The following is a 15,605-nucleotide window of genomic DNA, read 5'->3' as shown; positions in this document are numbered from 1 at the left end:
CACATTTAACTATTTAGCTCACGTAACTATGCAGGCTTCGAGTAGCCTACTTGACTGTTCACAGAGTACTTGATGGTATATAGTTTGAGGAGGTGTGGAGGCTTGCCTCCACCCAGGAGCTGAGGTGCTCGCTATTGCTTGCACTGAAACGCATGATTACACATGGGGCATCAGTCAAGATGAGTGATAGCAAGCCTTGACAACACTGAGAATGGAGAATAGGCAGTATACTGATACATGTTAAAAACTGACTTTTGGAGGCAAATATCTTGTAAAGGGTTTCATGTACAGGTATGGTTCCCTTTGACTTTTTTGCTCATATAGGAAGTCTACAATTCTCTAAAGGTGCAAAATCCCTCATTCAGAGCTTAAATCTTACTGAATAAAACTTCCCTATTACAGCATACATTATTGAAGTTATATGTATGTATTTTCAATAAATCTGTAATTTATTGAAGTACATTTAAGTAATTAATGTATAAGATTCAAATTTAATGACAAATTACAGCAGTCTTATGTCTTAAATTACTTCAATGTAATTTAAGACATAAGACAGCTCTAATTTGTATAAGTTACTTACTTGATTTGGCTGAACAACAAAATGTTCATATGAACAAAACATATGAATAAATCGATTGAAAAATATTTCCCTTATTGCATTATTCAACTTTAATGTATCTAAATATTGTCTAGATTCTTCAGATTCTTTATTAAGTTTAGAATTTCCTTCATTATCTACTTTTCCTTGTTTTTCTAAATCTTCTAATGACTTAATTACACCTAAAAATATTGTTTTTTTAAATAAACAAACAATGTAATTTTTGATATATCCTTAAGTCAAAAAATATGAAATTTCTTTAAATTAAATTTACCTGTCCTTTTTGCAATAGCAGTAATTTTTTGAAGAGCTTCACTTTGTTGTAGAATATGATTATGCATACTTGCTAAACTACTGTATGAACTACGTGCACTACTGTCTTTACTATTAAACCCAGAATCTCCACTTTCAAAACTCCAAGATAATTTTCTTGCATGCCGCGAACCTCTCCTATTTAAATTGTGATAACTCTTTCCATTTGTATTTATGGGTACTCCAAATCTACTTAGTGCACTACATATCTCAGATATAAGTTCATTCCTGAATGGTAATTTAGGTATATCTTCAGGAACTTCAATTAGTTGATTGTCAATATCAACAAAACAGAGATTTGCCTACAAAAATATAATTTATAAATAATATAAATAATTATTTTTTCAATTATAATAATAATTGAAAAAATTACTTCTCCGGGTATAGATAATGATGTTCTATCTTCAACACTTTGATGCAATCCCATAATATAAGGAACTGGAGCATCCAAAAAGTGATGTAACGATGCTGGTAAGATAGGAACATATACATGTTGCCAAGTATATGGAAATAACAACATTGTAATACATTCAGCTACTAACATTAACTTGTGATAATCTGAAAATGAAAAAAAATATTTAAAATTAGATATAATAATTTGCAAAATGTGTATAATAATAGTAATTTACAAAACAACTATTCTAGTCTTAATTTCAAAAACAAATTTAAACTATCAGATTCAAATCCAAAAACTGAATATATGAATTAATTTACTTCAAATTTTAATAAAATCCTTTGCTAATAGCAAAACTTTAACAAACAATATAAAACAGGTATTAAAAATGAGACGTTTTTAAAAAATAAAATTAGATTTGTGAGAATTAATTTTAAAAATAAACTTAGGATGTAATCATTTTCTTAGTAGTAAAGATTATAAATTAGATTTTATTACCAACAAAATTTGAATTACTAATCTGAAATAAACAATAAAACTTAGAGGGAAGGAATGTATTATTCCATATTTTTTATGCAAAGTATAAATATACAAGCTGACAATTACATTATAAAATTTATTACTATAAAACCTACAATAGAAGATTGGAAATTACCTATGCCATTTTTCAATGGGATGTATGTCATTTTATAAAGATTGCCTCCCTGATAAATGTACTGTAAGTCTTTTTTCTGCAAAATGGTTTGTTTCCATAAAAAAGCCAAAAAAAATTAATCATGGCATTTAAATAAGGTAAAATGTAAATATTCAAGAAAGAAGTGGATGATAGCAGAGTTGTCTAGTTCGTTAGTTCTGCATTTCAATGTGCAGAAGGTTGCAGATTTGAGAATAATTGAGAATTTTTTATATTCCACCACTTAAATATCTTTACAGAATGTGTAAATGCTTATTATTAATCCAATTAGTATGTTTTAAACTGCATTTAATGGCTTTTTTTTAATCACTTTTATTAATTATTTTTGCACATTTGGAAATAATACTAGAAAATCTGACAGAAGAAGAAGCCCCTTTTGTTTCAAAAAGTATACAGTTTAAGATCAGTAAAAAAAAAATATAATCAGTTTACAAAAAACAATTCCTTCCTGCTATAATTTGAAGGAAGTGTGAGAAATCAGGGGGAGTCTGATTGATATCATTTTAAACCCCTTTGTTTGACGTCAGGACAGTTAGGCCCAGTCAATAATGTCACTGGGTGGCTTTAGTTTAGCAGGGTAACCTAAGATCAGAAGATCTTAAGTCAGATTCTTTTTTCTGATACCAGTTAAGAAATAATGCATCTTAACTCGCAATTATACTTGTCTAAATTCGGAACAGAGGGGTGGATCGAGTGGCAGAGTCGGTAGGTATGTTGACAGGCATCCATTCTCCAAGTAAAGATAGGCTGCCAGGTTAACAAATAACAAGTTTAATAAGCAAAATAAAATGATTACACTAGTTATAGCACTACTTCTACAGACAGGCATAATTGATACTATAGTTTGATAATAAATCTAAAGAGACAAAATATATTGACTATCTAGCTACTTATGTCTAAGTCAATGGAGAGAGAGAGAGAGAGAGAGAGAGAGAGAGAGAGAGTTTACATAAATCATTCAAGTAGAATACCTCTTATAGTGGGTCAATTAGTGAGACTTCTCTGGAGACAGTGTTTGATGGAGACACTCGATGTCTGCTTCAGAGGGGAGAGGAGACAAGAGTAGGCGAGATGTTTGGCAGTTGGAAAGAGTCTGCCCCAAATCTTTGATGCAAACCTCTTTTATTCCTGACAGTTTCCCACTGAGGGTGAGAATGAGAATTTTTGTCAGGTGATTCTCTATCACAAGATGACCCATTGGCCATAATATGAGTTGTCACAAAATCAAAATGAAGACGATTTGGACGAAGTTTTATTTTTTCTCTCCTGTCCTTGTTTAAGTATTGTGACTGACTGACACACACACACACAATCTGTCATTATCACTTGTTAATCTAAACATTCCCACAGGAATGAAAGGGGGGGTCTCCAGAATCTCACAGAAGCATTCTGCAAATATTTCTTTCAAATTAGTTACTGAGGAGTCATTGACATTGGAAAGTCAAAAAAGAATGATTACTTTGGCAGGAGAGAGGTAAAATTGCTAGATAATCAGAGCACACAAATCAAAATTTATAGCACCAGCAGGAAACAAATTTATTGTTAAAAACATCATGGTGTTGCTAAAAAAATATGTTCATTTATGGATATTTTTTACCTTTCAATTATTTAACAGATAATTAAAATACAGTATATGAAGCATGCAATGCCATAATGTTGTACATGCCATTTTTCTCTAAATATGTGTTATTCAAAAAATGAGTTCTAAATGCAATGTTTTCTGCTGCAAAAAATATTGTGGCAATAGTGGCACTGTAAGTGGCTGTATTTTGAAGTTGAATTTATGTGCAAGCCATAATGTTTTAAGTGCCAAAGTGCAAGTTACATGAATTCTGGCACTTACGAGTTTTGTCCAAAAAAATACATGGACTGTTTGAATTGCACGGCTCCAGTTTGTTCCAGGGGAATCAGCTTGGTGTCACTAGGTTTGTACAGATCGTCTGGTGATAAAGCCATTTCCCAATTACAGATATTTTTATTTGTCAATTAGCTACATGGTTTTTAGTGAAGTGCGATTTTTTCGTTTGTCGGATTTCAGAATGAATGACCTAATGGAGCAACAACTTGCTGTGAAATTTTGTGTTAAGCTTGGAAAATCTGCGACTGAAACATTTGCTATGCTCAACCAGTGGGTGAGTGAAATGTCCCCATACCCAAAAAAGCTCGCCAAGATCAATCCAATGTCAAGATGATGCTGACAGTTTTCTTTGATGCTAAGGGTGTTGTTCACCACGAGTACAGTACCTCCCCAAGGCTCCACAGTGAACCAGACTTACTATGTTGAAGTTCTGAAATGTCTGAGGGATGCCATCTGTTGCAAAAGGCCAGAAATGTGGAGGAGTGACGATTAGTTTCTCCATCACGACAATGCTCCAGCCTATTCAGCCCTCATAACTTGTGAGTTTTTGGCCAAACACTCGATCACTGTTCTTCCCCACCCCCCTACTCACCTGACCTTGCTCCTTGTGACTTTTTCTTGTTCCCCAAACTCAAAAGACCCTTGAAAGGAAGAAGATTTGAGGCGATTCCTGAGATTAAGGCAAATGTGACGAAGGCATTACAAAAGAAGCATACCAGGACTGTTTCAACAAGTGGAAACACCGTTGGGATAAGTGTGTGTGTTGGGAAGGAGAATACTTTGAAGGGGACCCAGACATGTAACTTCTACATAAAGTACATTTTGTTTTATAACGTCAGTCCGCATATTTTTTTAACAGACCTCATAAAATGTAAAGGCTTATGTTTACATCATTTTATTATTTCAGAGAATTTGTAACCTAGTGAGTTTTTTTACCATTTTATTATAAAATTGAAATGAATTCCTTCAAGACTTGTAAGAATGCCATTCACTAGAAAAAGTGTTTTTTTTTTTCCTCTCTCCTGAAAAGTTTTGTTTTTTAGCATTTACAACATTATGGCATTGCATGCTTCATGTATGTATGTAATCTTGATTTTTAAATTATTTCCAATCTTTGTTATTCTTACTAGCTGTCAATTAATCCATTTGCTGTAATAAAGGTAATCAAGAAGAACATTACTTAAGATGGGAAATAGCCATTATTTAAATGTTATGATTAATTTGATTTTAGCTTTTTTTACAGAAACAAAGCATTTTGCAGACTTTCAATATATTTCTCAGAAAGGCAATCTCTATAAAATAATATATACATTCCATTAAAAATGATTTTAGTAATGCACACACTTCCTTTGTCAGACTAATCTAATTTTTCATTAAATTCATATCAATTATTAAAATTATTTTATTGTAATTAAATTTCAAAAGATCTTTGATGTAAAATAATAATTCAAGATTTTATTAATTATATTTATTGTCTTGATTTTTAAAATTATTGTACATATTAAAAAATACTAAATGAATTTAAAATTTATGTTACAATCAAATAACTCAATTTATTTTGATAATAAAACTTTATATCAAGATATGTTAAATTCTGCTTTAATCTAAATTTAATGAAAGATTTTAAAAATATCTACCTTCTGAAAATAAAAGTATTTGATTTTCTAAAAGGACACTGGTGAATAATTGGATGGCATTTTCAACACCAAGTGTCAAAAAAAATTCTTTGTATGAATATTCGAAGAATGGCAACTCTCCATTTCCTACAAAATTATCACAGAATTGTATAATAATTAAAAATTTTTATGATAATTTATTTTCTCAATAAAAATAATTACCTGGCCTTTGGCACAAAACATGTTGGCCAAAACAAGAAAACTTTAAACTACGTCCTGCTGAAGGAAGAGGTACCTCATAGAGGATATTATATACATAACTTTCTAATGGCAGAGATGAAGGGGGCTTATCAACAACAAGATTATAAAGTCCTTCAAGAAATTTACAACAGGATACAATAGCAGGAAGCGGAGTTATTAAACAGATACATTTTGTTACAAATAATGTATCTTGTGTGTAATCATATAGAGTGGCATGTTGTGTCGACTGGCGTGAACTGAGTTTAAAAGAACGTGGAAGAGACCTTGTACCACTCATGTCACACGCAGTATTTACCATTTGTGCTCGACTGCTACTCAACTCGGTAATATGCATTGCCTGATGATAAAAATACATTTTTATTAATATTTATCATTTATTCTTTTATTTATTTTATTCATAATTTAAAATCAATACCTGTAAAGTTTGCATTGCTGCACATATTCTTTTGTCTGTAACTTCCTCATAAAATGTAAGTGCATGACCATAACTACGAGAACCATCTTCTCTTGTTATAATGAATGAATGAAAATATGGATCGCGAGTATGTTTCTGTGTTCTAAAAGTAAGTCCTCTAGGAAGACAGAGCTGTAATTTTCAAGATATATATTAAAAATTGTTTTTATAAAAATAATAATGATGAAGTGTTGGATTAAAATATTTTACCATTCCAACTGCACTTTCATCAAAAGGATTCCAGGACACATTTTCTGGATAATGTGCAAGTACTTTTGATCTGAAAGGCCTGTCCAGAGGAGTACAATGTAAACTATCACCTGAAAAAATATAAAAAAATAAAATATTTTAATTATTAAAGTTGAAAATTATAATATAAAAAATTCATATTTTCATCATTTAAATTTATATTTACAGCATGTCAATTAATAATCAAAACCAGCTAAATTTTCTTAGTTAACCATTAAATAAATAAAAGTGTCTTTTGGCATTAAAATTCTTTATGATGTTGAAATTCATTAAAGAATTTTAACACCTAAAGACAGTTTTATTTATTTAATGAACAATTATTGGGATGAAGAGTATACTTTTATTTCTTAATTAATCTTTGCAGTACTAAATTAATTAATTAAAAAGGCAAAAAAGAAACAAACAAAATCCCAATCACAACCCATACAAACATCTGTAATTAGGTCATCTACACTTTCATTTAATCAATAATTTAAAAACATCTAGAAAAAAGCCAATTCAAAGTTACTCTATAAATTGCAGCCCTTTTATTTTGCAACTGATTACTATTTACTTGTATTAATCATACTAACATTCTGTTTAACTGAATGACATTATTGTATGTAAATAATTATGTGTTTCACTTGACAATGATTACCATAAACTTAAAAATGATGTACAAGTAAATGGCAACTAACTAATAACTGACTATTAATCAATAAGACAATTGAAATCATTGCTTGATACCTTTATTGTAACCTTAATTTGTATACTTATATAATTCTTAGTGGTGGACTGAATATTTGACATTATTCATTGGGTATTTGGCTAAACTATTTAGCCAAATAATCTAGTTGGGAACAAGGAGAAAAGAAGAAAAAGAAGATAAAACACAAAATAAAATTAAAAAAAACGTTAAAATGTCAGAAATTTAAAAAAAAAAACTGTTTATTTATTCTTTCTGAAACAATGCTAAAAAAACAATTTTGTGCAAATATTATTAATAAATAATCATAATTCAAGAGTGATAAACTGTAATGAAGGGACATTAATTCTTTTGCATTTGTAGGAAGCGACTGATTTTGTCGGTTATGAATACTTCCAACTTCACTGAACATACTGTACATTCACTGAATATATTACTTGGTGGGGGTGCCAAAAATGATGAGTCTTAATATTAAGATTTAATTTTAATTTTCAACATATAATCAGTAATAAATTTTTAAAATAAAAACTTATATAATCTTTATTATTAAACAGATGCTGAATTCCACTTTTTGCTTCATGCAACTCCAAATCAATCAGCTGATATTTGGCAAAATTTTGGGTATTCAGTAATCAAGGCAAAAATATTTGGTATTCTGTATTCAGTAACAGTAACATCTGAACAATTATTCAGTATACAGCCAAAAAATCCTACTCAGCCCATCCTTATAATCCTTAAAAGTTTTTTAAAAATTTTAATATTAATGTAACAAGTAATTTTCTAGTCAGAAAAAACAGTTTTATTATGCTTTTTAAAAAGCTTTTAGCATCACAACCATTATATTTAAATTACTTTTGTTATTGTATCATAAATCTACATCTCTCAATTAATAAATAATATTTTTAAAAACATTATAAAACTAAAGTTATGAAATAAAACAATCTGTTAAATAACTTTGCACTATCCTACAAATCTAATGCTAATATCAAAAATTCATCAGAGACAATAAGTTATGTAAAATTTATTGTATAAAATATCATTTTCAATAATACTATTATTATTTGAAATGAAGGCAAAGAACATACCAGTAAGAAATGCAAATATTTTTACATTTTTATGACAACAGATGTTTTTAAAGCATTTAAATACTGAAAATGAACAGCTGTATGTTGAAAGTAAATTAAATTTAACTTGCTAAATGTCTTTTAAATTTAAAAGAACAATTTTCCAAACAATTCATTTTAACAATATAATAAATAACAACAAGAAAAAAAAATTATATATATATATATATATAATATGGAGTTAATTATTAATCACAACATATAGATTTATTGATTTAAGTTAAGATTTGATTTTGTTGACTTTCATAAACTAGAAATACTCCGAAATTATATTGCAAAATTTGTCTTCCAATCAGTTCATCATTTATTTTGTTGTGTTGTTCTGAACTTAGTTGACTGTATGATTTGCTATTATCAATTAATTTGCAAACCAACTAACCAATCTTTCAAGCAAAATATATGAAAGTTAATTATTTATTTGTTATAAATGAAACATTTGTCATTTTAAAATGATAAAAATTACATTGAGATATGATAAAGCAATGTTTTCCATAAATATGATCTATTTCATTATTTTCATTTAGTTTTATTATTATTCTATCTTTTAAATCTATAATCTTTTCTCTTTCTTATATCATCATCTTTATCACTTTCATTCTTCCTTTATTTCAATACCAGTGGTTCTTTTGTAGACCCCACCTGCAACCTGGTGTGACCTACTTCTTTGTAAAGTGTTGGTTTCAGTTTCAGTGGGGACAGAACATTTTGCTTTTAATATATATATATATATATAAATATTTAATATATATATACATATATATATATTAAAAGTTATCTGTATATATATCTATACTAATATTATAAAGAGGTAATGTTTGTATGTAGGGGTAATCTCCGAAACTATTCATCCGATTTCAAAAATTCTTTCACCGATATTTAGAATGGAAATTCAGGGTGGACATAGGCTGTATATTATTCCATTAAACATTCATGTAAATTAAAAGATATCATCTAGGGTGAAGGCTTTTATGTCCAACAGATGGCTACAAGTACGACAATCTAAGTTTGCTTTTCTGTGAGATGAACTAAAGCAGATCATCTTCTGTCTGTCTATATAAATAAAAATGTAATGTTCATTTGTTCCTACCGATTCCTTTGAAATTCTGACACAACGCTGCATTTGAATTCGCACGTGTTTTTATATAATATACATGTCGAAATTTCCCCACTGGGGGAGATGGACAGGATTAATGCTTACCGTAAAGAACTCTGCTTCTATTTATACTATTTTAGATGCGGTTTTTTGCGTTTTTGATTACGTTTTAATAGGGTACGTCAAGAGAATGTACACTAAGAAGGGATTTTTTGAAAAATTCTCCCCCACGGGGGAAGTGTTATACATTTATAATAGATACATTTTGAGCCACAACAACGTGTGGCGGGATCTGCTAGTGTGTATATATATATATACACAAATTGGCATAAGAAAATATAAAGTAAATTATTGTATAATAAAATACAGACTAAAAATTTATATATGGAGCTGATGTTCAAATAAAAAAATATCATTAATAATTGCCTTAACAAGGACGTTGCTAACATGTCAGAGCTATGAGATTGTGTATCATTCATCTTAATACTAACTTGTTATTAAAGTCTAGTATGATGTTATTCAAAACTATTGTAATACAAGTTTTTTGAGTAGTTAATCATACATCAATCTTGTTTTAATTTGAATATACAATATCATCATAAATAATCTCAAGGAAAGACTCTAAAATTATGTATTTTTAATTGAAGCCTTGGATCAAAACTCATTCAATTTTGAATTTTATACAGCCAATTTAAAGTTTAAGTTTGTTTACAGAAGTAATGTAGTTTGGTATAATAAACAGTGTTTTAAAACCAAGCTGCAGATTTGAAATCTGATAAATAAATATAAAAAAATATAAATATAATATATTTATATATCTTTTTTTGTGATGTATTTTTAATTCTTGTTTTATTTTCATATTTATTTTTAAATTATTTAATTCCATTCTTTGTAAATCAAATAAATCAAGTTTTCTTTTTTGATATGATCAATTATGATAAAAAAACAGCAAATAATATCTATCAGTAATGCAATAATCATTAATTTGTTATCAATGATAAACACAAGTTCAAATTATAAAAACTAATTTTATTAAAGTAATTCTGTTGATAAAAAATAATATAAAAATGTAAAAACTGCATACAGGTAATTTTTGCTTTTTGTTATTTTATTCATACATCAAGTGCAGCATATAATCATTGCTTCATTCTTCTGTCTTCACAATCCACTTATTTATTGCATTAATATGTTTCATCATCTCAATTTTCAAATTATGATTCAAACATAAATACGTTGATGTCCAAAATTAAATCAACAAATGCAAAATCTGAGCAAAAATCAACACTATGAAGTGAGAATAGAAAACTAATGTCACATGTAAATAAACAAAGTGCCAACCTATCACATAAATGTCATGCAAATGAGGCAAGATAGCAGCATATCCATGCAACAATTTCTGCTAGAACTGCTAACAGTAACATTTTCCAGATACTTCCATAGCTTTTCAGGCATATCTCAGAAGACATTTGAATGATTCAGAGTGACAGGCGGCCATTCATTTCTGCATTTTTGCATTTACATATTTATTGCATCTTAAAATGATAAAAATTACATTGAGATACGATAGAAATTTATATATGAATTTATTATTTTTTGCCATGAACATTTGTGTGTTGCTTTAATTTTAGACACGAGTGTACCTAAATGAATATTATTTCAATCTCCTACCTATCCTTGGAGTCAGTTTACAACGTCTAATTAAATTCTTAATTTTTTGGGTATCATCAAATAGTTTTGACTGACAGTTCCATAGAGTAAAACAGACTGGAGTGCAAATGAAGAAAACTGATTCTAACAGTAAAATAATGTGACTGAAACAAAAATCTTATATTAAATCTGTGTCTTGTTATGTGAGTTAGCAACACAAACATGTTGAGAACATCACATGGTACAGATTTGTTCAGTGAATGAATTGGTATCACATGATGTTCTCAACACATCTGTTTGCTACACATATAACTCAAAACTATGCACTCATGTTATTTTCTAAATAACCACTCACCACACCGAAATTATTATAATGACACACTGAACCAATTACAGTGTGATAATAAAACAACAAAAACAAACGTTTTCAAACCCCTTCTGGGCTCCAGCATCAGGTTCTTAACCATTCCTAGATGGTTATTTGATAATGGTTTTACAGTCCATCAGAAACTGAAGATGAGTTTAGTTAGGCCTAAAACCATTCAACAGTATATTTTAGTCAGCATTGCTAAGAGTAAATAACCACTCACTAATTTTTGTTGTTTTATTATCACACCATAATTGGTTCCAAGCACATCATTATTGTTATTTTCTAAATTTCTCTTAATTATTAATTTTTTTTCTTAAATTCACATTTGTCTTGTAAACAGGACTGGACAATAATAATACTAATAAACAAGTTTTTAATTACATCTATATTTATAAATTCTTGGAGTAACTTTGGAAACATTTCACATTATTTGGAAATAGTAAATATGCACCTTAGTTCATTATCATCTATAATAGTGGTCTGTTTTTCAGGAATTTAACCTGACATAAAAATGGGGACTGTCATATTATTTCTTAATCACTTCATTATCCTATTTATCACTTCATTCAATAATAAACATCAGTAAATGAAAAAAATAACTTTTACAACTTGCTTACATCTGCTTTGTATCTTTATATTAAGTTTTCTTTTTAATGAAATAAAATAAATTGTATTAATTATAATTTTTTAAATATCAGTTAGCAAACTATTTCTTAATGTATAATCTAACAGTGGCATATAATAAAAAATACCTTAATCACTAGTCAATGGTTTTTTTTTTTTTGCAAATATTTTCAAACTTTACAAACAGAATGAAAAAAATATTACAGAAATATCTGTTATTAGATCTAAAGTATCAGGTTAAAGTTTAAAAATGTAATGATACAAGCTTGGCAAATATATGTCTACAAATAAAACAGATAAAATTATAGTGATGATTTTCAATGATGACATTAAAATTACTGTTAGATTTTTAAATATTATTCAATTTTCTGAATTTAAACAATTACATTTCTAGTTTTAGTTTATTAGTAACAGTTTCACTAATAATCATTATTGCTAACTGTTTATCATATTATTATATAAGACAATAATATACATAGTTTATTTAAAATGGTCAATGGAAATTTACATAATAAAATCATTACAAAGAATACAATAAAATATGCTTTTAATTTGTAGTATTGTCTATTTATTCGTGGTATTTACTAATTTACATTTATTCTAGATGATTACTTGCTTAATAATTTGCAGTAATTAAAGTTATTAAACTTGAAAACTGAAACTATAGATTCTTTCCTTGCTGATTTTAAAAAATTAATTTATAACATCAGTAAACTCATGATAAATCTCACAAATAAAACCACTAAATTACAATGTCAAGAGATTATCTATTTTTTTATATCTTCAAAGCTTATGGATAAATTTGTATTGAAAATATAAATCAATATAAACTTTCATGTGCATGACAAATGTTCATTTGTTCTTAAATAAAACTCAATCAATCAAAACCACATGTCCAAAATTCTAACTTCTCATGAAGCTCAAAAACACCCTGTAAATTACTTGTTGAATTTATATAAACTTATATACAAATTCAAATTTCAACTTGATCTCTAAAAAAATCTATCAGTCAAACAACAGGTTTGCGTTCTTTCATATAAAACTGCTTCTAAAAGATACTAAAAAGTAATCTCCGTTACTTCCATTAAGAATTTTGATTATAAACGTTCTTTAAAATCTTTATTTTCTACAATTAGTTTTCACATGAATCTATTTGTTCTAATAATGTCACATCTTCCACAAGAATTTCTATCTAAGGACTTTTTAAACTTTGGCTTTTCCTTTTGTAATATTTTTATTATGATTATTTCTCTTTTGAGTTAATTGTCACGCTACAAATTAAATAAACTACATTTTTATTTAACATGTTCTCTTATGACAGACAATATTACCCATCTAAAAATGTTTATTTTATATTTCCCATAAGGCAAATTTGAAGATTGCTTGATATTTCATAACTATAAAACTTCTAAATAAATTTTATTGCATAATTACAAAAGGATACTATGAAGTGGCATAACTGTTGAGTATACTGTAACATAACATTATATATATGAAAAAAAATTGTATTGGAATTTTAAAAGTTACCACACAATAAGAAAAATGACCATCATTCATCTTAATAGAAGTAGCAGAAACTGTTAAGCTTGATTCATATTAACCACTACAAATTAATGAAACTTACACTAATCAAAACTTTATACTATGTGGAACAAAGTAAATTAAAACATGACTGGTTGAAAAGGCTTTAAACATTGGTTGCGAAAAATTTATTGGTCAAAAAGCCAAAGTTCAGAAAAAGTTAAGATACACAGTATTTTCAACTCTTAAATTGCTCAATCAATCATTGAAAGTGCTGACACACCAAAGAGGAACTAGATATAAATGGCAGTTCATGTCTATTTCATAGCAGTTTGTATGTCAATGTTAACCTAGCTTTAGCCAGATACATGCAATTAACATGGATACGATGAGTTAGATGTGAAAAAAAATCTTTAAAAACATGTTGCTATTTATGTTGAAACGAATAACATTCATTTTTAGTATTTACTTTCTCTTCTAATATTTCTTGTTTATTACCAAATAAGCATTTTTCACTCATTTTAACTTTCATGATTCTTAATATTTGTCATTTCATCCTTATATATATATATATATATATATATATAAAANAAAAACAAATATATATACATATATATATTTTAATAATGATATCTATAAATTTTTCTGTTTTGTAATATATCGACATAAAGCAAAAAAAATTAGAATTCTAAACATACCATTTCTTGATATAACGGATGAAAATAGGGAAAAACTTCATATGAAAATTTTGCAATAAATGAAAACTTACTTTATTACTTATCTGATAACCTGAAAACTTTCTAAATTCAAACTTAACAAAGAGGATACGCATGTTAATAGGACAATGTACTGACAACAATAATCTTAAAAATCAAATTTTAAATCTCTTCTATAAACAGTTTATTTTATCAGAATTATATTATTATTATTTTTAAATATATTTCATTGAACTCTTACTGAAACTATTTTTTTATCAAGTAATATTAACTGATAAAAAAATATCAACATTCTATGTTTAACTTGAAATGTAATATTATATGATTTAATTCAATTAGAAACTTCAGACTAGGAGGCGTTAAACAGAATTAAAGGAATAATTTAATCTTGCTAGCGCTTTCAATGAAATATATACATCGTCCTCAGGCAATTTGAAATAGAAAGTTTCTAATTGAATTAACACAACTGTTGGCGTGACATCCAATCCAAGTGTTCAATATACTTATATGATTTAATTTCAATATTTTGGATTGTTACATGTAATCATCTTATCACATTTATAAAATTCATCAAAGTTCAATTGATTATAATAATGTATATTATTATATAATAAAATCATATGTTGCAGCTTTTAAAAGTAGAAATTTTTGAAGAATGGCAAGTGTTGATTGAAAATGTGAACTATAAAATTTGCACTACAGAATAGTTCTGTAGATAGTCTGATGATAAATTGATTCATGCCATTGATTAGCCAGTGTGGGTCATCATCAGTTAAAGTGCAGCCATGAAATGTGAATACAATACTGGAGATGCAGTTTTTAGAAATGCATTCACAAATGGTCTTCTGGTAACTGGTTTCTGCACCATTACAATGCATCATGCTATGCAGCTCTATCACAAAATTTTTGGATAAGCACAGCATCCCTGTAGTTCCCCACCCACCTTACTCACCAGATTTGGCTCCTTCTGACTTCTACCTCTTTCCCAGGTTCAAAAGCACCCTAAAGGAGAAATGATATCAGATGTCATAATGGTACAAATGAATGCAACATGACAGAGTTCCCAAACAAGCCTCAGAGATGCATGGTAAAATGGAAAGATCACTAGAATCGCTGCAAATAATCTGGTGGGTTGTATTTTGAAGAAGATAACTGCTTTTGTTTCCCTGCAATAAATTCTGAATATTTTTGATTAGCCCTTGTATATTAAAACTACCTTCTAAAACTCATTGAATTATTATTGTTGCTATAACTTAATGATGAAAATATTGAATTAGGGGGAAAAATAAATAAAAAAAGTAAAATTTGCTGAGTGAAAAATTTATGAAAAAAATTCCTTTAAACTAATTTGGAAATCATTTATAAAAAAATACAATAATTTCAAAAATT

The 15,605-nt window shown here is 28.0% G+C and overlaps 1 protein-coding gene across 5 annotated transcripts in view; it reads right to left on the bottom strand.

Moving 5' to 3' along the window:
* Window positions 1–15,605, bottom strand: part of LOC111631439 (DENN domain-containing protein 5A-like) — a 62,691-nt gene that overhangs the window by 36,819 nt on the left and 10,267 nt on the right. For all 5 annotated transcript variants that reach the window (XM_023375687.1, XM_023375685.1, XM_023375688.1 and 2 more), the window contains exons 2-8: window positions 6,398–6,507; window positions 6,149–6,319; window positions 5,695–6,070; window positions 5,494–5,619; window positions 1,284–1,468; window positions 873–1,212; window positions 581–780 (exon numbers count right to left, since the gene is read on the bottom strand). In XM_023375687.1, coding sequence (XP_023231455.1) covers window positions 581–780; window positions 873–1,212; window positions 1,284–1,468; window positions 5,494–5,619; window positions 5,695–6,070; window positions 6,149–6,319; window positions 6,398–6,507 — 1,508 coding nt within the window. The remainder of the gene's footprint in view (window positions 1–580; window positions 781–872; window positions 1,213–1,283; window positions 1,469–5,493; window positions 5,620–5,694; window positions 6,071–6,148; window positions 6,320–6,397; window positions 6,508–15,605) is intronic.

The sequence above is a fragment of the Centruroides sculpturatus genome, unplaced genomic scaffold, assembly GCF_000671375.1.
Source record: "Centruroides sculpturatus isolate CEXI.00-Female unplaced genomic scaffold, Cexi_2.0 scaffold746, whole genome shotgun sequence".
Lineage (NCBI taxonomy): Eukaryota > Metazoa > Arthropoda > Arachnida > Scorpiones > Buthidae > Centruroides > Centruroides sculpturatus.
The sequence above is the reverse complement of the archived record's forward strand: the minus strand, read 5'-3'. Positions and strand labels throughout refer to the sequence as shown.